The sequence below is a fragment of the Lepisosteus oculatus genome, chromosome 4 (assembly GCF_040954835.1).
Source record: "Lepisosteus oculatus isolate fLepOcu1 chromosome 4, fLepOcu1.hap2, whole genome shotgun sequence".
In the NCBI taxonomy this organism is placed as follows: domain Eukaryota; kingdom Metazoa; phylum Chordata; class Actinopteri; order Semionotiformes; family Lepisosteidae; genus Lepisosteus; species Lepisosteus oculatus.
The window spans coordinates 36,758,738-36,783,914 of record NC_090699.1 but is presented as its reverse complement, the minus strand read 5'-3'; the positions used below and the strand labels follow the sequence as shown (position 1 = coordinate 36,783,914).

The window sequence follows — 25,177 nt, the reverse complement described above, 5'->3', positions numbered from 1 at the left end:
TTACTCCAGTGAGCAACTGGTGTTAAGGGGTCTATAGGACCAGACAGATGAATCTCTCACCAAAGTGTTTACCTGTAATAACAACTCCTTTTCCACTACCTCCTCAGTCTTTGTAATCAGTCGCTTCTGTAAAGTGTGAATCTTCTGGATCAGCTCGTAGGTGCTTGGGTCGCTTGCCTGAGGAAAGTCATTTAAAAGTGTTAATATAGCCAAGGGATAGAAAACCTAATCCCTAACCCTCTAAAGCGTTGACAGTAATTTGCAGTTCTTTAGTACACTAGCAGACCAACTACTGATGGCTCAAAAAGAGACTGCAAAGACAAAAAATAGGTCTGATTAATAAAATAGCTTATTATACTGGCATGTACCCAAGACATTATTATTACCCAGTTATTATTTCATTGTAGAGTTGCAACTCCAATACAAATCTTCTATACAAATTCAGCCCCCTTCGGTTAACAATTGTATTCTGTACCTTAGCAAATGGAGATTTTACTGAATGTTTTGGAGGAGGACAAGCCCCAGTTCCTGCCAATCACTGTTCTGGTGTATAAGGGACTGGGACTCAAGATAACTACTACCCAGTGTTTGTCGTACTAACACTCCTCCATCACCAATGTAGCAACCTCTTGGTTTATTGATGGTAGGGATGTGGATTCCAACTTTCTCGTCCATATACAGTAGTCAGTTGCGTGATCCTCATAGCTAGTGGGTTAAAATCAAAATATCACTACACTTTCCAAAACTGCATTATAAAGTGTTTTCTGTATCTGTATTTTTTATGTCTTTGTATTGAGTTGATTGATATTTTTCTGTATAAAAATAAACTATTGAAGGACACAGGTAAGATTTCTAAAATACTATTTCAACAATTGTTTTCCTTAAGAAAGGCGATTTTTCAGTGTCCAAATCTCCAGACAGGTACATAAACTTTACAAAACATACTTCTAACTTTCTCCATCGATGGACATTCATAGGGTTTTCCAGTTCTTCCTCTAAAGCCCTGCACCTGGTCCGTTCTTTCAGGAGTTCCCTTTGCATGTGATAAACCTCTCGTCTGTAACAAAACCATCCAAATTAAAGAGAGAAAAGACAAAGTCCTGTAAATAGCACTGTGACTCTTAGAAAATCATTGACAGCTTAATTTTACCTTGTGCTGTTTAAAAGCTATTTTGTATTTTTTGTTTCCCTTTACATTGAACCATTTTTTATATAAATTCAGACATGCTATCTGTTTTTATGGATTATATGAAAACAGTTATGACTCACAGGATACAACAGTAACAATATCTCAGTTACTGCATTCAAAATATCCTCCATTAAAAAAAAAAACAGTTAATCTGAATTCTTCTGTTCTGGTACAGTATGTCACTTGAAACTAGTTGCTCTGAACTTGTTGATAGATTGATCTTTTCTAGTCCAAAGGAAAACACTGTCATTTAAGCTCAGATTGCAGGGGGAAAAATGCTTCCATCTTTGGGTTTAAATGAAATGTGAAACAGTGAGTAAGTCAAAGAAATACTGTAACAGTGAAAGTAGAAACAAAATATCTTTTTAAAATATGTTTTCTGCAAGTTACCCATCAACGTTTGATAGAATACTAGATGATACTTTGACAGACTATCCAAGAATCCTATTAATCCAATTTGCGTTTGAGTGATAGGTTGGTTTGGCCTGCTACTTTGCAAACTTGATTCTAAAATAAACAACTATAAAGCTCTTATTAACATCATGACTTGGCAATGCTTGGAAAAGCACAGAACACGATGCTTTTCAAAAACTAGCTTGAAGCGTGCAAACACATTTACCCCATAAAACAGAATGAAAGCAGAAAACAAACTGGAGAACCAAACAAGAGAAAGAACTGGTTTATGATTCACTACAAGGTCTCCTAAATGAAGTGAATACAGTAGCTTAATATCATTTAAAAGCTACCTTGCAAATATTATCTTTTTCCAAAGTTATCTTTAAGTTGTTGTATGGTTGCAGTCATCTTTTTAATACTTAATAATTTTACCACTTAGTAAATAGGAAAATAAAACAAAATTGGAGGAACATAATTCTTTAGGTTCAGTGTACAATTTTTTTACATTCTTGTCCTTGGTTCAAAACAAAGAATAGAATCAATGGTTATGGTACATGGCTACTTAAACGGTTACTATAAAAATAAGAAATATACAATATTAATACACCTAAGTATAGTCTTGCTATATGCATAAACAACACAACTTATTCTGACACAGTAAGAGCTGTCTGTAATGATGTGAAGCATCGCAAAAATACTATATTCTGTATATTCTATATTCTGCAAGTCACATGACTTTACGTCCATAAAATACTTCTATCATGAAATTGTGAAATTGCACCTGTAGAGGGGTCTTAGTAAATATCCACTAAACACATCTGTTATGCAACACACAACAGTAGTTTTAATATATCTTAATCTTAATATCTTTATGAAAAGATTACATTTCATATGTGTCAGCAATAATTCCTTGATGGTTTAAGACCAATGTCAAAATGCAGATGTTATTGTTCATTAAATTGAAAATACATTTTTAAAATATACTAACTGGTGTTATAGTTAAACTTGTGCAGATGCATATAATAAATTATTTTTTTTAGTCTGAGATTTACAAGTACAATTAAATCTCGTCTGCTAAAACCTTTGTCATGTAACACGCTAGTATCACCTGCACTCGTCTTGAAAAGGTCCATCATTTTCTCACACTTAAAAAAGCATAAAATATCACCTGGGCATGTGGAATCATGGTATTATTTCAGTGTAAGGTTGTTTGGTTCAAGGTTTAGCAAGGTTCTATAAAAATCGTCACCTCATTGGTGATGACTGCATTCCTTTTCAGGAACTAAGGTTGTGAAAATAACCCATCATATGTACTGTATATAGTGACATCAATAATTAACCATCAGCAAGCAATGCAAACACTAATCACATTCATTTTATATAAAAATATAGTGTAAAACCTACTGATACTGTTTTTGTATCTCCTGTATATAAAAGCAAATTTCCGTATGTAAAGCTAATAGTTCTAATTGTTTCTTTGAATTCTGTGAGTTAAATACCAAACCTACAGCTTACCAAAATGGTTAACACAGTGCTGTCAAAATGTTTGATATTTGATGTGAATTTCATTTGCTTATACTCTTTTTTAAAGACAGATTTAAACAGACAACAGTTCTCTAAGACACTATTCTATTAAACAAAGGAAAAATGTTTCTTAAATGAAAATCTCTTAGAAGTTTCCACTTGTACAGATTTTGTTATTAGCTTTTTTCTTTTAAAGGTTTATGCATTAAAATTCAGTGGCAGTAAAGAAGCCGATGCAAGCAAGGATTGATTCATTCATGATGGCAGGGTTGATATCCCTGCCTTAAAGTTTAATCAACACCTTCAGCCAGCCCAGACAAGATCAGCTCATTCAGCCTTTTCAATTTCCATGCTTCTGCTCTGGTTTTGTGTGCTGCTAAAACACTGCCATTTTTAAAATTGTCCCAAACCTTTCTGAACTTCCACAACCAGAGAAAAAAACACCCAACTGCCAGTTCTTATATAGTCCCTTATTACAGAAAGGAAAACATCAATTAGATCCATGTGAAGGCTTTTAAAACCCTAGCAGAGCAAATAAAATGAGATTTAAGTTATATCAAAATGCTGGAACTTGGTCAGGGAAAAATTAAAGAAAAAGCCATGTTTCTCAGACAGAGGCTTAGAATACAAGCAATACAAATCCTGAAAACTGACATCAGCAGGGTGAAAGTTTTCTGTACTTTGAAGATCAAACATCAGAATGTGTCGAAATAATATGTCTACTAAAAAGCAGATGGAAGGAAGCTTCAAAAAGAGTGCAGTGTTAGTAAACCAATGCAAATCAAGGAGAGTAAGAAAGTAATCCATAAATTGTGAAATAAATTCTGACCACAGTCATACTACTGATAATACAGACTAAACAGAGATTTACCTATCTTTCACAAAACATTTCAATGCTTCCAAGACACAGATAACTTGCAGGTACTTAATAAGCAGCTATTCAAAATGACATACTGTATATACTGTACATTCTGTGTGGCCCAACTCTGATTGCTAGAGGACAATATTATAATACATACTGTAGTATAAACAGTAGTAATAGCGATATATCAGGCAGCTAACTAATACTTATTAAAGCCATTTTAAAATTACTGTAATTTAAAATTAATGTGCTAGGAAGCATAGGAAACAGTTTTAGAAACTGCAAAAGCAGCTTTCAATCACCAGTGCAGGTTGGTATTAACATACCATTTTTGAACAAACATACAGTATAAACAGCGTAGTCTAAAACTGTAGTAGAAGGGCATTTGAAAACACTCACTTATTTGAAGATGTTTAGGCAAGGTTTTATGCGGTTTGCAAAGAATGGAAAAATGGCTTTAGGGCTTTTACTTAAAAATGTGCATTTGGATGAGACAGATGAACAAAGATTGTTGAGAAATATTTGCACCAGTTTAAAAATCCCCATAAGATACTGAAGACAAAAATGATAAAGTGCTTGATAAGTCCAATTGTGTGCGTGTGTCTTGCCTGTGGTAAAAATTAGATGATGTATCTCAAAGGTAAGCAAAAAATACACACATAACGCCATGAAACTTAGAATAAACCGAAAAAATATCGACTTTCATATTGCTGTATTACCCATACCCAATTTACTTAAGGTCACACCATCCTGCGCAACATTAAAATTAATAAGATTATCAAGTACTTGGTATTTCAATTCCAAAATGTATGTCAGAGGCCACCATAAATATTTAATTCCAGTTGTGATTCATTAAAAGGGAAAATCCTCAGATTTACCTTTTCAGGACTAACTTCAAATACATTTTGAGAAATTCAGTCACTCCAGATTGTTTTACGACTTAAAATATAATGACTATTTGTAATGTACAGTACTGTGTTTGTTTTTTCTGTTTCGTTTGATCGAAGTTTTGGTTTCTGAGTCTGTAATTAGACAAAATGAACATTAACTTGAATGGTTTTAAAAAATATACATATATCAGCTGTTTATAAAAACAGGTTTTTAAATTTGTAACACAATCTTTAGCTTTGTTCACTCAAACCAAGCCATGTCTGTTACACCAGGGTGGGAAGTCGCTGCCCTCGGTTGTCACAGGAGCCCACAACATTCCCTAGAGTGTCCGCATTCATTCCTATGTCATCTGAACACGATCAAGTAATCTACTGTATCAGTGTCCCATCATCCAATTATTCTTCTATTTTAATTCTCCCTATTTAAAACCTGTTATGCCACCGGAACTGTGCTCTGACACTGAGCTACCCCCAACAGCAATATAGCTCTCTCTGAGATCAAAGAGATGCTGCAGCCCGAAACTTGAACCCTGAAAACCTGAAACTTGCAAACCTGAACCGTGTTGATTCAGCGGTGTCAATCTACATTGTTCACCATTTAAACACTCTGACTCCCGTCCACCATTGTTCATCACCATCTCTGTTTCCTTTCCATTTGTCTCTGGCAAGTCTGAGCTCCTATAACTTTGCTTTTCTCCTCCAGCAACTGAAAATGACCCAGTGCCTGCCTTTGGATTCCTGCCTGCCAGTTCCTTGTGGCTGCCAGCTTCAGCCAGCCGCAGGTTAACAATATCCCTGACAAATATTAAATGTTCACAAATGTAAAATGGTAATGAACATTACATAAAAATGAAGTACTGTAGTTCAGGTGGGTAGCTGCGTCAGCATGCGTAAGCTGCAAAGGAACAAATAATAGGTTTATTCCATGCTGAAAAAAAAGAAGAAAGAAAACACAACGTTTCGGCCGTGGAGCCTTCCCCTCATGGCCGAAATGTTGTTTTCTTTCTTCTTTTTTTCAGCATGGAATAAACCTATTACTTGTTCCATTACATAAAAATTACATGTTCACAATCAATGCAACTTAAAAAATAACTACATTACTTTTTAAAAATTATGTAGATCTAACTATTTGTAAAATATTTTATCTGTTCTGAAAACCTCATGAAGCCATGTATATTCCTGTACATTAGTGTCCAACATCACAGACTGTAGAACCAGGTATATGGACAATAACAACTAATGTTGTTTATCTAGGATTATTAGGAGCTGTAGGGAGATCTAAATTTTAAAAAGCAATGTTACTAAAACTATTTTATTGCCACTTTAATTCTGGATAACTTTCTATAGAGATTATACCAAAATCTATTACAGCGTAATTCCATTGCCTTCTTATCTTGAAGCATAATTTCCTTAATGTTAAATTAAAAAAAATGACCAAACTTGCTCAAAACTTCCATTTTAAATTCATCTTTTTGTATTTTTCAATTTCATGCTCCCCATTTTAATTTGCAGGGTTACACCAGAATATGAACTTATCACATAACATTTTAACAAGATTAAATTCAGACCATAAATTTAGTTCCCAATCGTAAAATCTGCACGATATCAAAAAAGCCTCAGTGGCTGAGTTTTCATTTGATGTGATAACCATTTTTTCTCTATGTGTAAAGCAGAGATTGATATGGACTTCACTTTTGCTCAATGCATATTTACCTAGGAGACTATTTTGTATCTCCTAGAAATATCATTTGAAATAATCTGTAACAAAAAGGTCAACCAATTAAATTTGAAATGCAAAGTTCATGCTAATTCTCCTTTTAAGGGAAGGGAAAAAATGATTTCTGCAGTTTGTGTACCAAAGGAAGAAGAGAATGTGCTTTTGCTTTGACATGTCTGCTTTTAACAAATATCTATGAACACATTAACCAAATATAATGCAGCATTTTAATGGCATACCCAATCTATCATGTGCTAAAACTAATGCAAAAGTAGGTCATTGTGGCTTAGATTTAAGACTCTGAGCAAAAGGAATATGCTAATTTATATCAGAACTGAATAATTGGTTATGTAGAAAAGAGTATTTTTTTAAAAAATAAAAAGCAGTGTGACTGAAGTACACAGACATATTCTTCATGCCCTCTTCCCTCATGTGTGCTTTATTTCCCTCACAACACAATAATGCTGCTTTGGTTTTTTGCTCAACCAGACTATTTTTTGGTAATTCTGTAGTAAAGACAGGAGAACTGCATACATTTAACTGTTGTTAAATCCAGGATTTACAGGTACAAGAAATGTGTTAAATGTGCTAAACTGCAATGTTTGTTGATTTAGTTATTCTGTAGCACGCACTAATAAAAATCAAAAAGCCTTTTGTTAAAATGACATGTAAGATGGAAAATTAAATTTAGTTAAAAAAAAGCATTTTGAAAGATTAACAATGCCTTTCGCCTTGAGAACATTTTTTGTACATTTATATCGTAAAGACACTTGTATTCAGGTTTTTTTTCATTGTGTTAGCAGTGAACTAAGAAAATACACAGTGCCCAAGCCACAACATTAAGTCTCCAGTGAGACTTCACTACTCTCTAAAATGAGTCATTCCAGGATAGTGCTGTACAACATCTATTAGTTAAAGCACAGTTGAGCTGTTGGCTAAAAATACACTATACTGGAAGAGTAGGGTTGGTGACCTTTAGTAATTGCTTCAACTTATTGGACAGATACCTGCTAAGAAAAGCCTTGACCACACAGAAAAACTTTACCATAAAATTCCAAATTAGAGAGAAAATCTGAATGGGTCCCAGGCAAAATAGAACCATACATTTTGGATTATGAGAACCAAATGTTTTGTGTATTTTTTTCAAATTAATATTTCGGTAATTATCTGAACAACAGCAGTTATAAAATAGTGTTCTCCAAATGTATCATTCTGCTGCTGCCACCATCACCAATAAAGATGAGTCAGCCACCTAATTTACAGAACATTTTGTATGCTGAAGTAGAAGAAAATATTTATTTACTTATTGAATAGCACTTCACCATGTACAGTAGCATGACAATAACCCAGAATGTAAGTCCAATGAAAGTGAACAGCTCATCAGGCGAAAACTGAAAATCTTAGAAAATAAATCTCCAGATTTAAATTTAATTGATCATGCATTTTACTTGTTAAATAAAAAACATAAAGGCAGGAAATAATATGAATAGGGAAGTATTCAAAGTGACTTTAGAAAATAATCTCAAAGAATTAAAGAATTCTTTATGAGTTCAATGGGTCACAAACTTCATTTATATCCTCAAAGCAAAACTGTAAGACAAAGACTAATACTAATAATAATTAGCTGCAGTTATTTCAAGTGCACAGACTAGAAAGACAAAAGGAAAACATAATGTTACCAATGTTTTTTTTTTCCATTCTCAATATCAGGTGTTTATGGAATGGTAATTCATTTACATTTATAAAAGATTTTTAACAAAGAAATTGAGTAGAAAAAAATAATATGCTCTTCTATGCAGAATGAAAAACTGGACATTTTCTTATATGTCTTATATGTCTATATTATATGATTATGCTCTATTTGTGTTCTATGCACAAAAGTATTGCTCAAGGTAGTAGTGTTGACTCTGGTCTAGGGTTACCCTAAAATAATTAAGAATGAACAAATATCATTTGCAGATAGTACTATATGTGGGTCACATTTGGTGCATTGTTGCTCAGTAAGACAGATGGCTTATGAAAATATGAAATCTTTAGAGTTGGAACAATCAATGTAAAATTTGAAAATTGTATGAGGGATGAAGAGCTGTTACCTAAGATCTTCCACGTTGGCTACGGTCTTGGCCAAGATGCCCTTCTCACGTCTCAGCTTCTTAATCTCCATCTTGAGTAGCCGGATGTCTTCAACCCTTTGGTTATACTGGATCTCTCCCTTGTTCAGCATTGACTGCTGGATCTTAATCTTCTCATACAAGAGTGCCAGTTCATCATTGCGCCGCACTAGCTGCGTGCCCAGAATATCACGCTCGCTGATTACCTAAACAAAAAAGAGTGTTCCACACTTCTGAAACCTGCTTTACCCTTTAAAATATAATGTGACAACATAAACCAGCTCTGCTTCAGTATTACATACAGTAGTTACCACTTTAATATTATAAATGACTATTCTCATGGTGCACCTTATGAATTGACCTAGAATTATTTTTGGTACCTATTTTCAGCTCTCTGGAGATCTGAGAAAATGTGTAGTAAAATTACAAACATTTTTAATTTCTGTGATGACTTTACTGTACAGTATATGTCTTAAATGTAATATTACAATACATTGTGGCCGTTCAACACTATGAGAAAAGTCAAGAAATATGCCATTAAGAACAATGCAGGAACCAAACAAATGCATGAGAAATTAAAAACTTTGACACATTATGAAAGAAAACTGACATTTGACTAAAACAAAGCGTTACTAAGTTAACAGAAAGGTGCTCTACTCCATTTTAGCACAGAGTACAGCTGTAAACCACTGAAGGATCACTTCATCTTATCAAATCCTGGATGTCGAGCACATTTTAAAAAAGACCACTTCAATTGTTTTTGTACCATTTAAGAGGCCAGTAGCTTCTGCTTCAACTACAGACAGGCTTGCCCTATGGGTTTAATGAACCTGGATTCCGACCAAGCTGTGCCCTTTTATCCTACTGCCAACAATGAGCTCATTGAAGCAGGAACCCTTTCCCTACCTGATCCAATTCCTTCTTCTGTCGGAGCCTTTCAGCATCAGCATCAGCTATGATCTTGAGCAGCTTTCTCTCTTCTGCCTCCTGATTGTCAATGAACTGCTTTGTCTCCTGAGCCTGCTGTTTCATCTTTTGCAGTTCAGCCTGTGGAAAGGGAGCATGTTTTGGTCTGTGTGTGCAAGTATAGTGAAAAAGGACTGCATTTGTTTTTTTTGCATCTTGACATTGCTGATAGACAAACCTCTTTTGGTATGAGTAAATAGTAACAGAGAACATCATTTGGCATTCCTTGTTCATTCTCTTGACCTCCTCTTATTTGAGAAGATTTGTTTAAAAGCTTGGTGAAAAGTGTCAAACTGATAAGAGACAGAGGCTAAAGTTCTTAATCTATACACAGGTCAGGTACAGGCGAGCTGGCTTCACTCCCAGAATACCCCAGAATGCTAAACCTTTGTAAGTTTGTTGACATTTTAGCAAAATGAACTCATGAATTCATTAGTTCATAAATAGTAGGTTTATGCACAAAGCGTAGGACCTTCATTTAATGGTAATGGGTGCATTTAGTGAAGAGTATTATGTAAATATGCTAGTATTTCCCATAGGTCTTCATTACTAAGCAGAACTATTTATAACTGCTGTTTAATTTTGTTATAAAAATATAACACAAACTTGGCTCAACAGTGTGCTTTGTCATGCTAATGGTACGCTGGAAACCCATAAGCCTTCATTCAATTCACTATTCAGATGCTGTATTAAAGGTTGAAAGAGAATTTGTATGAAATTCCACATTTTCTCATCTCCCAGCAAGGAGGCAGCCAACAAACAGCCAAAAGGCAACCTTCTGCAACTGTTAGTCTCTAACTCCGATCCCTTAATGTCAAGGATTGTTTTAAATAGTGCTGCATTTGTTTTAAGAAAGTTCTTATTAATTCAATAACAAACCTTTGGAGACAGGAGACGAAGCATGTAATAAGATTTCTTCAGAATCAATGCGGGCTTGTTACTGCCTAATAATCAGCCAAACCTCTATTGTAAGAGCCCATAGGAACCAATTGCTATAGTTCTTACTATCCATGACCATGTTTTGTATGATTGGAGGTTTTATACCATTCATTAAAATGCTAATCAGTCCTTGGGAAACCAAGTAATTGTTTTCTTCTACAGAACGGAAGGGGTGGGAAAGGAGTGGAAAGGAGAAGGCGGTTCTAAGCAGTTTGTGAATTAATGGATGTTATTTCTACATATTCTACAAGCATCTACATCGTACTACACAAAACACAAAAAGAAAACACACAGGGCCGGGAAAAATGACATACAAAAAGGGGTTGGCCTAATAATTAAAACATACAAATTGAATTGAGTTTTTAAAATACACTGTACATTATGTTATCTCATCTCACAACGTAAATTTCATTCAGAATATAACACTAGCATTTTAATTTTCAGAAGTATTGACTTAATATTGCAGAGAAAGCTGAGTAAAAAATACATATGAAAGATTTACTTCTGTACACAGCAAATAATTGTTTTCCTATCAAGAAAAAAAGATACCATTCAGCCCACAGAGTTTTTATTCAACCCTGTGGATAGTCATGAGCAAAGGTAAAAGTGTGACCTTAGCGTTTACTTTAAGTATATACTGTATTCTAAAAAGACACTGCTGTCATGTCTGTCCCTTACTCATGCATTAGTTACATGTAAATACATGTAATTTATACATATAAAATATATACAGTACTCTCTTAAAATGAAAGTTTGTGATATTTGAAAGTATTCTTTTTACTTTTTATATATAAAATATATACAGTACTCTCTTAAAATGAAAGTTTGTGATATTTGAAAGTATTCTGCTGTAACATGTTTGATATTATGCTGCTCCATAAAAATGTATTTCCTACAGTTTTTTGTTTAATATGTCAGCCTACAAATCAGAAGCATAGAAGAAGAATAGAAGTATTACTTTTTGCACATTCAAGAACCAGCTTACATTATACTGTACATCTTAAATTATTTTTGTGATTAGAACAAATGTTTTGTTTTCCCCAGTATATTCAGTTTCACATTTTCAGTTTTTTACAAGAAGAATAGGCACAAAATTATGCCAAAGCTGGTGAAGACTTATACAAGAAGACTCATGAATGTAATATGTGCCAAAGGTCCCTCTACCAAATATTGACTCAAGGGAGGCAAATTCATAAGCAAACAGTTTTTTTCTGTTTTATATTTTTAATTAATTAAAGAGGATCTGCAAAATGTTGTTTTCAATTTTACATTAAATAGTGTTTTGTATCAATGGCAAAAAATTAAATGCATTATGATTCTAATTGTCACGGGAGCCAGTTCTGACTCCTGTGGAGTGCGTTGTTGAAGACTCTATGCAGGACGGTATAATCTGGAAAAGGACATCGGGGAAGATACAGCAGGCTTAGTACAGTTTGACAGACAGGGGGTGGTGACTGTAGTGATCAGGTGCACGGGGGGAAATGCAGAAGCAACGAAGTCCAGGGAAGTCCAGGGAAGTCCAAAACGGGAACAGTCCGTAATCCAAAGGCTGGGAGATCCATCCAAGACAAATACACTTAAAATCCCCGGGAAGCAGAACCCAGACCAGGATCACAAAGAACTAAAAGCATAATGGGACCAGGCGCTCCAAGCCCCGGACCCAGATGGTCAGGACGCCAGAGAATATGGCCTGCACTCAAGCTACACGCGAGCCCGGGGAATAGGCAAGCCTTGTGGCGTCCATCTTCCAATACTGGGCCAGGAACTGCAGAGACGCTAGGCTTTTAACCAAAGTACAAACAAGACACACCACTAAATAATAAAAACTAATCATAACAGAAAAGGGAAGGAGCGTCCTCTAGAGGAGGGATGTGGAACGTAACACCAATAAAATGTGAAAAAGTCCAAGGGGGTGAATACTTTTGATAGCCACTGTAAGACTCAGAAGCCACTCTGTCCTGCAAAGGAAGCTATAGTCTCACAATGAAAGAATAATTGTATCATATACTGTATTTCTGTTTCTATGACACCTACTGAATAAAAGAGTTGAATGCAGAATCATCTAATCAGTTTCATACTGTATATCTCCCTTGTGTCTCCACATGTATCATCTCTTCAGGTGTGTGTTCACTTTTAAGTGGCACAATATAAAAAAACAACAAGACTGAAAGGTTGGCTTAGGATAGAAAACATATTAATAAGGATATTTCAGGATAAAAATGTGCACTACTGTAGACACATTCACCTCTGCTGCATTAATCTTTTGTTAACACAGGAAACAGTGTGCCTTGCCAAGAATAGGAAACAAATAGAAAAAAGGCACTATTCAGTTTATTACGTATTTTATTCCATACAGTGCTATATTTTGGGGTTTTATCAATTCTGACAGATACATCCTTACTGAAAATTCAACATGGCAAGGATTTACAGTTTAGAAAGCACAGAATAAACATGGGGACAATTACTATGCAATAACTTTTTTTTAAATGATAATGCACCTCATAAATATGTTTCCAGAATGTGAAACTGTACAACTTAAACAGTAAGGGACTCCTACATAGTGTACAGGTAAGCAATTTACCATGCGATGTTTCACTTAGAGTGCTTTAAAAAATCTCCTTCAGTAGTATCAACTTGTTTTTGCAGGAAAGCACAGTGGTCTGGAGGTTAACCCAGGCACAAGGCAGTGATACTTTACACTGCAAATAGAGTAATATGTTTTCAGGATAATTAGAGAATGAGAAAAGTCCTCTTTATGATTTTTCACATAAAAAGATAATTTTCATACAGAAAGAATGGTTCATACTGAAAATACAGTATATTGTAAATTTGCACTTAGTGTACATGATAAAGTCCAAAATTAGATATAAGTGCATTACTAATCAGACATTACATTACATAACCAACGTAAAAGTCACAGACAATACGTATGCACAGGTAGGTAAATAAGATGTGAAGTATCTATTTTATGACTTGCATCCAGGAATAAAAAAGAAGCTTTCATGTATGACTGATTTGGAAATAATAGACAAGTCTTTGCAGCAATCAGTGAAAATGCAGCAACTCTTGATATGAGACAGGAGGCTTCCAGGGCACAAAACTCTGTGACTAATATCACATCAACCTGTGGGGCAACCTCACTGTGGAATAATTGAGTAGGTGCAGCAGTGAAGCGTTCAAAGATGCCATCTGAATGATAGTGGATGATGCTAAAGCACTCTGACAGAATGGAGGTAGTACACTGAAAATTAGACAGCAAAAGTATAGTCAAAAGATGATATGACAGCTTTATGTCATGTTCGTAGACAAGTCCAAATTTGCCACCAATTTCCCAAGGAGCTATTGACATCCTGTCAAAGGCTTAATCTGTTGACAATGGCTACAGTAAATACTGTGGTAGTTGACAGATCATGGCTGAAAAATTAATGGAAATGATTATGGAACTGTAAGTCTTTTTTTCTTTAATATTCACTTAAGAGAAGGGTGGCCTTTTAAAGACAATATTTTTAACTGCGGACCCTAATTTTCAAATCAAATCAAATTGATAATTGTTATTTACAACTGAAATTCGGCAAGGAAAAGTTGGTGTGCTTGGGAGACTTGTCAGACAATGAAATAGAAGTTAGGCTTCAATTCAGCTCAAAACCCAAGGTCTCAACAAGTTCCTTCTGTCTATATTGCTCAGTCTTAATTATAGTACAAACGTTTTTTTTGTTTCTATTAGCAGTCATACACTTTAGGAGGCCCAACTGCATCAACCTCAAAAGATTAATAATGGGTATCTTTAACTTAGTATAATCCAGAAAGGAAAATAAATTTTCCTTTTAACTTTTACTTAAACTGAATGAACAGAATAAATTCTGGACAGCTTTCACAATATCACAGAAAACCAATGATAAATACTGTATCTTGCATATATATACTGCATATCACATACTAATGCATTTGACTATTTACTTCTATTTCTTCACAAAATCTTAAAATTCAGCAACAAATTGGTTGCATCTTATATTTCCTCTGTCTCTATCTTAATGTGCAAGACAGATTCTCTTTGCCCAATAATATTTATGATATTGAGTTAATATCCAGGTTATACAACTTAGAACAAATATTAAAAATATTGAAGCACTCTCTGCAGAGCCAATTGGCTATTCATGCTTTGACAGAAATGGTAATGAGCATGGGGAGAATGATCCCTGTTGGACAGGAACTGGGGGCACCTGGCAGACACAAGAAAATAGAAGCAGAAAAATAAGCCTGATAAGGGGGTCTGACACTTTTACAAAAGAGAAGGAAATCTCATTTCCAAGGACTGAGATTTGAGTCTTAATGCCAAGTGCCCCTTGCCCACTGCTTAGAAACTGTACCAGTCTCATGTCTAGAAAGTATCAGTAAAGCAGATGCAAGAGCTTTCGCCATGTTAAAATAATGTTAAAATAGTGTATTGAAAAAAGAAAACAGCTTTACCTCTCAATTTCATTCTCCAAACAAAGTCTTAACAAATCTACCTCAAGATGAGAAATGAGCAGCCTCACAACTGCAGCAAGGCTGGGTCCAATCAGGGAGTAGATGTACTATACCTGCTTCCTACACCTAAATGGAACCCAAATTCAATATGTTTATAGTACTATAAAGATCCAGCCATTCAGAATGCACACTGGATAATGCAACACATTGCGCCACACACACTTCAAGTAACTGTAGCACACTCCCCGTTTTTTAAAAACATTCTGTTGTGGGACTGCACTAATTTGTAAAACTGCCAGGTGGAGCAGTGAATCTTTAATGTGCTGTGTGGAAGCACTTGGGCTGTTGGCAGAAAATGCCTGCTTTTAAAATCCCGGTCAAAGCTTAGCCCCTTTAGACAATCTTTTTCCAAATATAAAATTTAAGTTGTATACTATTTAGACTTTTATTAGTTTCAAACTGTGCATTATAGAATGTTAAATATTAAATTGCTTAAAAAAGGAAGTAGAGCTATTTTACTAAACAAAATTAATATATAGAGCATGTGAAAAACAAGAGAAATGTTGGGAAAAAACTATTACTGTTTCTAAACTTTACTTGGGCCCCAAAGTAAAGCGATTATGTTAAAAATGTTCAGAATCCTAACCATAACCCTAGCTGGGGTTTAAATTTTGCAATTCTGTAATGAGTCTCTGAAGCTCTCCATTTAACAGATTTTAAAAAAATGTTCCTAAAACAAATAGGAACTTAAACAATCAAATCCCTTCATAAAATCTCTTGTAAAGCCATCTTCTTCAATAATGAACCAACACGGAGTATTTTGTTTGTCACTCGAAACATTCTTTTATAATGGTATTGAAATGAGGATGCAGTTGAGGCCAGACTAGGGTTAGGCTTACGAGACCAATCCAATTCTTACATCAATTATACTGCTTTTCCCACTTGAAATTACAAAATTGAGAGAGTTTACCCAGTATAATTGATTTTCTTTACACTTTTATTTTGACGTAGTTTTGTACAATTCCTGTATTGTCTAATACAGCACTAATCCAGCTTTAAGTACTATACTGTATATATAAAGGTAGTTTAGTTATACTCTAGCTTGTTGTGAAAACAATGTGCTTCCTTCAGGTTTCCATCTGTATTGAGATAATCTATATTTTGTCTTAATGTATATTTCAGCTGCAAGTACTCAGGAAATAATTTAACTTTAAATTTTGATAATAAAACTATTTCACACATATTGTACTGTAGTGACTTTAAAATCATACAGTACAATATACTACTGTATGTACTGTGTATACAATGTATTTTATATATTGATTATATCATACTGCAGTTGATTACTGCACAGTATGATATAATGTACAGTCCAAAGACATACTGGGAGGTTAATTGTTTCTTAGAAAATTGACTCCATCGTGACTGTGTGTATGACTATAAGTTGTTATAAGTGATGGTTTTGTTATTAAAGTGGGGATTTCTGTAAGCTGAAGAGTTACAGTATAGTTTCTCTTGTGACCTGCATGCTTAATTTTAATGAACAGTAGATTAATTCTTGAAAATATGAAAAGAAAAGAGACACAACTTTCAGCCTGGAACGAAACTTCACTTGTTCCTTTGCAGCCTATGCATGAAACGCAGCTCCCTACTTAAACTTCTTTAACAAATATTACAGTATGTATACTGTACCTCCCACTGTGTTTGTTATTTTGAACAGGCAGTTTTGCTTGGGTGCTAGGGCTGAATTTACTGTTTTTTACAGTTTATTCTTCATTGTTTTTTGTGCTTTAACATACAGTAAGACAATCAGCCATCAAATGGCCTCTTCTATAAAAACACCAATTTTTTCCTGTACTGTAGTTTTAAAACGTGAACAAAGACTACGTTCCTGACATGTTACATGCATGAATTAATTGATGTTTTATTCACAGAATATACCAAATCGATAGCATACAATTAACTGAGGGTATACTATACAAATATACTGTATAAAAAAGAAATACAGCTTGATGCCAGAATTTAAAGCCAATAAGAAACTTATTTGCAGTGAATATTTAAAAAATTAAGAATCTTCATATTTTGGAAATGTCATGATTGTTAGACAAGAGAGGGAACAGAACCTTTTGCAATGACTGGATAATTAATGTTTCCAAATTACTCTGTCAGTCCAGGGGGGTTGTGGGGCGATCCTCCTTGATATCAGATACTCCTCAGTACGTTTAAGTGATGATCATAATAATAATTGCTTACACTTATATAGCGCTTTTCTGGACAGTCCACTCAAAGCGCTTTACAGGTAATGGGGACTCCCCTCCACCACCACCAATGTGCAACATCCACCTGGATGATGCGACGGCAGCCATAGTGCGCCAATATTTACAATTGACAGTGTCATTTTATTTACAATTGGTTTTATTTGCAATTGCATTTCAAAGTTGCATCACAAAGAAATTAAAAATGGTTGCAAACTGCTCCAAAGCCTTCTTCAGACACAAACCAAAGAGTGCAAATTCAATTGTAGCCTAAACCTTCCACCACACACCCTTTCTCCAATGAGATTTGGCAAAGCACAAAGAAAACTCTAAGGGACAACCTGTTAAAAGTATACTGTAACTTGCATTTGGCTGGGATTAGAGACACTGGCTGGGATTAAATACCATTTCATTTTAAGGCATGTTTTTACTCCTGCCATTGGCATTCTTCACATTTGCTAACTCATTCATGTTCATTCAATATTAATATTATAAATTATGTATTGTGTATTGCACTTAAATTGGAATGTTCTTACAAGTATAAATGAACCAGTCCATCTATTTTTTGTAACTGCTTTATCCAGGACAAAGCCAAGGCAAGCAAGAGAGAACATGCAAACTCCAAACAAATAGAACCCCAGTTCCTCAACTGAAACTGCATCAGTGAATACTATGTGTAGTAAGACAAAGAGTGAAAATAAAATCCCACAACCCCCCCCCCCCCATTGTGAGGACACCCTCAAGGCAGGGAACACCCTCCAGTGCTACATCAGAAAAGTTCAGATGAAATAGGTGATATGCCCAACACGTGCAATTTTGTTCTTCTCACATACTGTACGTGAACTACTAGGAAGAAAAGAGGGAGCAAAAAATATCTAAAAACAAAAATGTATGTTTTAAATTTGATAATTTAAGGATATACACATTGGCATTAAAATTTGCTTTTAAATCAAAATGCTGTATACTGTACATGTGAAAACTCAATTGAGATTTCTGTTTAAAGGCATTTTAAAATTCTCTTGCTGTTTCTGAGGGACCTCAAGATTGTTGGTCTGTTGGCCTGGAGGTACTGTACATTCATGTTATTACCTAATCAGAAATGTGAATATAGTTTACAACTGATTTTATTGTTATAGAGTGATTATTATGCCCAAGGAATATGTGTTAAGAGATATAACAGATCGGAGTTGGGATCAAATCCAGACTCTTTTGCATGATAGCACAAATCTTACAGTAGCACTAATGGATTTGAAGGAGTACTGTACATCTCCAAAGTAACCACAGCAAGTGACTGATTTAAAGAATTTGATGCAGAAAATGTTTATGAAGAAAGTGAAATATTAATGTGTACCTTATTTTTTTATTTTTAACTACTGTATATACAGATTCATCCATGATACTACATAGTGTGCAGGTAAAGTCTAATTTTAAACTGGCTTTGAAAAGGTAGGTGTGCAACCTACAGTATTATGGTACTTTTTTAAAATATTGTGACTTCAGAACACTTTGACTGATGCGTAAAAAAATGTAACATAATGATTAGTATGGTAAGAAAGCTATACAGCACAGAACATATTTTCTCCTGTCAAAATAATTGCATATGTAGTTTATTCTTTTCTGGGTAAAAACAGAAAACACAGAAGGGGTTTCACAAATTAAACAGAGGTTGAACCCAATGAGTTTGCATTATTCTGCTCTATATGGTCAAGTTTATTTTTTGCTTTTGAATAGTAATTCAAAAGCAAATTGAGTGATGTTCATAATTCTCACATTATGAACTCACTTACACCAGGGATCTGATTTATTAAAACTAGTTACTAGATGTTTTTTTTTTTAATAAAAACTGTGAATTTTTTCACAAATCACAATCTTTAAAAAGCCTGTGGTTTGAAGACTCTGTGCCATTTATTCAGAAAGCTATTTTTTGACACAACTCAAACATTGTGTTTCAAATATGGGCATTTTAATAAGAAAGTGAAGGTTGTGAAAACAGTGACAAATCACCTTAAACTAAATACAAGCAATAAATTAATATTGTTAATAATGATCAAAGATAATAATAATAATAAACTTTATTTTATATAGTGCCTTTAAAGGTGGCTTCTCAAAGTACTTTACAGGATGACAATAACAATAAATAAGAAGAATACATAAGATAAGACACAATTACAATATACAATTACAACAATACAACAATAACAATAGAGGAGACTGTGAATGGTGGTTCTAAGAAAAGCAGAGGGGTGAAGAATGGAACCAGTTAAGTAAAGGCTTTTCTGAAAAAAAGGGTTTTGAGTCTGGATTTGAAGGAGTTTAGAGAAGGTGACTCTCTGATATCCTTGGGCAAAGAGTTCCAGAGCTTGGGGGCATAACAGGAGAAGGCCCTGTCACCAATACAATGGAGATGGGCTTGGGGGACAGTAAGGAGGGCAGAATTGGAGAAGGGCAATAATAGTTCAGACAGGTACTGAGGTGCCAAGCCATGCAGAGCCTTATAGGTGAGCATGAGGATTTTAAAGTCTACACGGAATTTAACCGGAAGCCAGTGCAAGGACTCAAGGATAGGAGTAATGTGAACACTTGCACTAGACCTGGTCAGGATTCTGGCTGCTGAATTTTGGGCATACTGCAGATTGTTCAGAGTAGATTTAGATACCCCAGCGAGTAGAGCATCAATTCGAGAGAATACAAATATGTTGATCAGCTTTTCAGCCACAGATAATGATAGCATAGGGCGTAGTCTTGCGATATTTCTAAGGTGAAAAAAAGATGTTTTGACAGTATGCTGCACATGTGGGTCAAATGTTAAGCCAGAACCGAATATAACCCCAAGGGTTTCAATTTTGATTGAAGCTCAAGTACAGAGCCATCTACAGATAGGGTTACAGGACTGGCTTTACGAAGTTGATGGGGAGTGCCAATATGCATGACTTCAGTCTTGTTGCAGTTAAGATGAAGGAAGTTTTGAGTCATCCAAATTTATGTCAGAGATGCAATTAGAATAGAGACAGCCACATCAGTGTCAGGTTTGGTATGGATGTATATTTGAGTATCGTCAGCATGTGATCTTAAAAGCTGACCAAGTGGAAATATGTAAATGCTGAAGAGCATCAGGCGCAGTATTGAGCCCTGAGGGACACAAGACTTAACAAGACCAATTTCAGACCTGTACCCATTGAGAGAGACAAAGTGACAGCGATCAGTGAGGTAAGATTTAAACCATTTGAGGGTAGTGTCAGAAACTCCAAACACAGTCTCAAGACGAGAAAGTAAGATGTTATGGTCAAAAGTGTCAAAGGCAGCACTGAGATCAAGAAGGATGAGTATAGAAAGAGAACCAGAATCAGAAGCTATTAGAAGATCATTGGTGACTTTGACCAGGGCAGTTTCTGTGCTGTGAAGTTGACGGAAGCCAAATTGGGGGGGTTCGAAACGGTTGTTTGTCATGAGGTGGTTATGGAGAATTTTAGAAAGAAAGGGTAAGTTGGAGATGGGGCGAAAGCTGTTAAGTTTGTCGAGAGCCATGTTAGGGTTTTTTGGCACGGGGGTAATGGCAGCAGTTTTGAGGACTGTTGGTACAACGCCAGTGCTCATGGATTCATGTATAATATTGAGGACAATGGAACAGAGAGAAGAAAAACAAGACTGGAATAAAGTGGTGGGAATGGGATCTAAAATAAATGTGATGGGTTTCATGCGTGTAACTAGTTTGTTGAGGGATGCTGAGTCAAGAAGAGAGAAGCTAGAGAGATGGGAAACAGAGAAGTTGGATGAGGAGGGAGGAGGTACAGAAGTGATATGCATACTGGAGAGAATGTGATGCCGGATGTTGTCAAGAAATCTAAGAATGTGTTGCAAAGTTGTGATGAGGCAGGTAATGTGCTAGGGCAGTTTAGCTTGAACAGTCTATTGATGGTAGAGAAAAGATGTCTGGGGTTGTTTTGGTGATTTTCAATGATGTGAGAGAAGTAGGTGGATCTAGCAGACTCTATAGTAACCTTATATTCAGATAAGTAATCTCTCCAAGCCTGATAATGTACATTAAGGCCAGAAAGATGCCACCTGTGCTCAAGTTTGCGAGAGGCTAGATGTTATTATACTTTGGTTTCAGTGGTCATTTTAATACCACTTTGTTATTTTAGATTATAATTATAATATATATTATTTTAAGCTTGTTGCAAACAAGTAGAACTGGTTTTTACTCCCACCGTTGACTGTATTCACATGTATTAACTCATTAATGATTTTAATTTATTAATATCATTTTAATATTTAACATGTGATATTTAAAGACGATAAAAATGTCAATATAGTGTACATATAATTCACTATTTTATTTTTCGAGAAGGAGTCTTTATTTGTTTAAAATAAAACTGATGCCCTGTCCTGAAATTGAACATGATACCTTCTGGGAGATAAACATGTACTTATCACACTATACCAAAGCATCACTCAATAACATAGCTAAAATGGAGATGTTAAAATGTTTTCAAAATAATCAAAAGTAAACGACTCAAAGAAATTGATGCAGATGTTTACAAAGAAAGTGGAATACAGTACCACTACCAGCACTACCAGCAATATAAATATTATATAAATAGTATATTAAAATAGTATATATAATGTTGTGTATTTTTTTTAAATTTTTAGCCACCACTTCCAGCGATATGAAGTATGTATAATATATTTATATTCCAAAATTAATATTGCTTATGACATTCAGAGATGTTACGCTTCTGTTATTTTTATGCTCATCTACCAAAATGTTCCTTTATTTGGCAAATTCCATACTAATATTCCATATTAAGTGGATGTTAACATACACCGTAGAGAAACAGATTAAATTAAGCAATTGTTTCACTAACATCTAATGCAGCACAAGTGTCACCTGTCGATCCTCTTTGGCCAGTGAATTACATAATGCAACGCACCACATTACAGGAACTGCAATTGGACGAAATACCTCATGTTCTGATTGGCTGCATCTCTACAACTGTTTTGATTAATAACCCAGTTTAAGAAAGTAAGTGCAGTAAAATAAGCATTTTATTTCCTATTTTATGGAAGCCACACAACTTTTGCAGAGTAACATAATTTTCACAAAAATGCTTAAAAATCTCAACTTTGATGAACTTGAAATGAATATATTATTAGAATTATACAATTACATTTAAGATTATTTTTAGAATAGAATGCCTTATGATATGCTGGAAAATGCTAAAAAACAGCTATAATTAAAAAGAGTACTTAAACATTTTTCAAGAATTGGCAGTAATATCCTTTATATAGTACAGCATATCAAATTGGTCAGTGTAATTTAGATAGATTTATCTAACATGTTTTTTAGTGAGCAGATAAATATACAAAACGAATAAAGACCTCTTATATGATTATTAGAAAGCAATGACAAGCCTGAGAAATTTCAATTAAAACAGACTAAAAAAAACCACTAAATTAATAGTCAAGCAGTAGACATGATGATGCTATAAAAGCTAAAAATCCTGATGATAAACTATACAATTAGTTTTACATGCATGACAAAAGTGATTGAAGTAAAAAATTCAGGCTGCCTGAAAATGTGCTACTACAGTACATGTTCAAAGAAAACACAACAATTCTTCTGGATTTTTGTGTAAGGGCAGATAGTTACAGTACTGTATGTCTTTGTTATCATGACATATTTTTCAATATAAAAAGATGAGCAACATTAATATATTAAAATAAAAATTCAGATCACTTTTCTTCTTTTATTATTTTGTATATTCAGTAAGGCATGCACAGATATCATAGTCAAACATCAAGACATATTGATTTATAGACTTAGAAAAATGAATAATATACTAAAGACGCACAGAAGCTGAGCTTCAATGAAATGTACTTCTGCAAGATAAAAAGCACTAAGAGACTTTTCCCATTTACAGGGGTGTCCTGTCAGCCTGTCTAGAGATGGTACAATTGATAGAGAATAAATGAAGAGGAATGGAAAAAGTGGCATATTGAAGAAAAACTGGCCTCATTCTAACTCTTGCCACTGCACACACATGAAAATAAAATTACTCAAAGCCAGTGACAAGAGATAAATGGAGACCTGATTTGTCAGGAACAAAAGAGTGAAATAAAACTGAAGCTTTTGACAGCAGATCTTTTGAACATTAAACCAAAAGGTGAAGACAGCAGTAGAGGATCAAACGAGGAACAAAAATCCAGACTATCTAGTAACCTAGTAACAGTGTATTTCCTTTTAATCTACTATTTGCTGGGCAATTTCATATCCCTTGACTCCCTGTAAAATAAGAACATATTTTCTTTTTTTTTTACTTTTAAAAATGGATATTCAAAATTTCACCAATAGTATACTGTACATTGAAAAAACTCACAGAGACAGTCACTTCTGTGAGATAATCACTTCTGAGCCTTCATAAGAAATCTTCAATCACTCAAATAAAATAATGCTGATTATGTAAAATACTACTGTATGTATTAAATACCAAATGGAATGGCTTAAGTTAGTAAAGTTACCACTTTGGACAGGCATGTCATGAAACTGAATGTTGAATAGATATAATAATATAAAAATGTTATTTTAAAAGACATTTGCAGAGCACTTTATAGTAAAAGTAAAGAACACGTTAAAACAAGAGAAAACAGTTAACAAAAAAAGGACAGCACATAGCACAAATAAACACAAGTGATTAGAAATGGAGTTAAAGATGCAAGGAGCAGATACAGACACAAATTAAATAAAAGCCTTTCTGAAGGTTTTGAGTCTGGGTTTGAATGTGATTCTCTGATACCCTTTGAGTTAGAATTCCAGAACATAACAAGAGAAGGTTCTGTCAAAATAGAATGTAAATAGAGTAAAATGTAAAAGAGCTTGGGGGACAAAAAGGAGAACAGAATCAGATGAATGAAGGTTGCGAGGTGGGGAGTAGGATAATAATTAGATACTTTGGTTCCAAGCCACGTAGAACCTTATAGGTGAACATGAGGATTTTTAAGTTGACACGACACCCGATAGGAAGCCAGTGCAAGGATTACAAAACAGAAGTAATGTGATCACTTGCACATGGCCTGGTCAGGATTCTGGCAACCCAATACTGGACATATTGAAGAATCTACAGTAGAATATAACCTAATGGATAAAAGTGGAAATGACAGGGAAATCAATGTAAAACATGAGACACTTATAGTATTTACACAAAGGTTGTAGGAGTATTGAACATGCCCCCCGGCCTTGTTGTGGAAGCTCATACCCTGGCTTCCTTTAAGAAATGGCTAAATGAGATCTTTACATACAGTATATTAGGTGTTGGCAGATGAACAAGCAAGTTGGGCTGAATGATTTCCTGTCATTTGGAACTTTTTTTATGTTTCTTATCCATCTGCGTGATCTCTTCAGGGTAAAAAAGGCTAAAATACTGCTTGTACAACAGGAAGCAATAGTAGAGGATGGATAAGCCAGCATCTCATGAGCAGGCACTGATCTTACAAAACAAATCACCTTTTAGAACTAGAAAAGTTGAAGGAAGACTGATGAATATTGTGGCGCACTATGACTGCCGTCGCATCATCCAGGTGGATGCTGCACATTGGTGATGGTGGAGGGGAGTCTCCATTACCTGAAGTGCTTTGATTGGAGTGTCCAGAAAAGTGCTAGCAAAATCACATTGACCATGGTCTAACAGTGTTCTATGCTCTTTTTCTGTGTTCTTTTTTAAAATATTATTATATGAAAATAGTTCGTCTTTATTTTCCCATCCTATATTTCTTAAACTTTCTCCCCTAGGACAATTTGTAGACTATGGTAATGCAAAACACAAAGTAATCTATCATTCCTGAAAAACAGAACATAATTTTAATG

General features: G+C 34.7%; 1 protein-coding gene across 1 annotated transcript in view; it reads right to left on the bottom strand.

Annotated features, from left to right (window-relative positions):
* Positions 1-25,177, bottom strand: part of cfap58 (cilia and flagella associated protein 58) — a 64,594-nt gene that overhangs the window by 25,424 nt on the left and 13,993 nt on the right. The window contains exons 12-15 of the mRNA XM_006630758.2: positions 9,596-9,736; positions 8,672-8,895; positions 946-1,057; positions 73-177 (exon numbers count right to left, since the gene is read on the bottom strand). Of these exons, the coding sequence (XP_006630821.2) occupies positions 73-177; positions 946-1,057; positions 8,672-8,895; positions 9,596-9,736 (582 nt within the window). The remainder of the gene's footprint in view (positions 1-72; positions 178-945; positions 1,058-8,671; positions 8,896-9,595; positions 9,737-25,177) is intronic.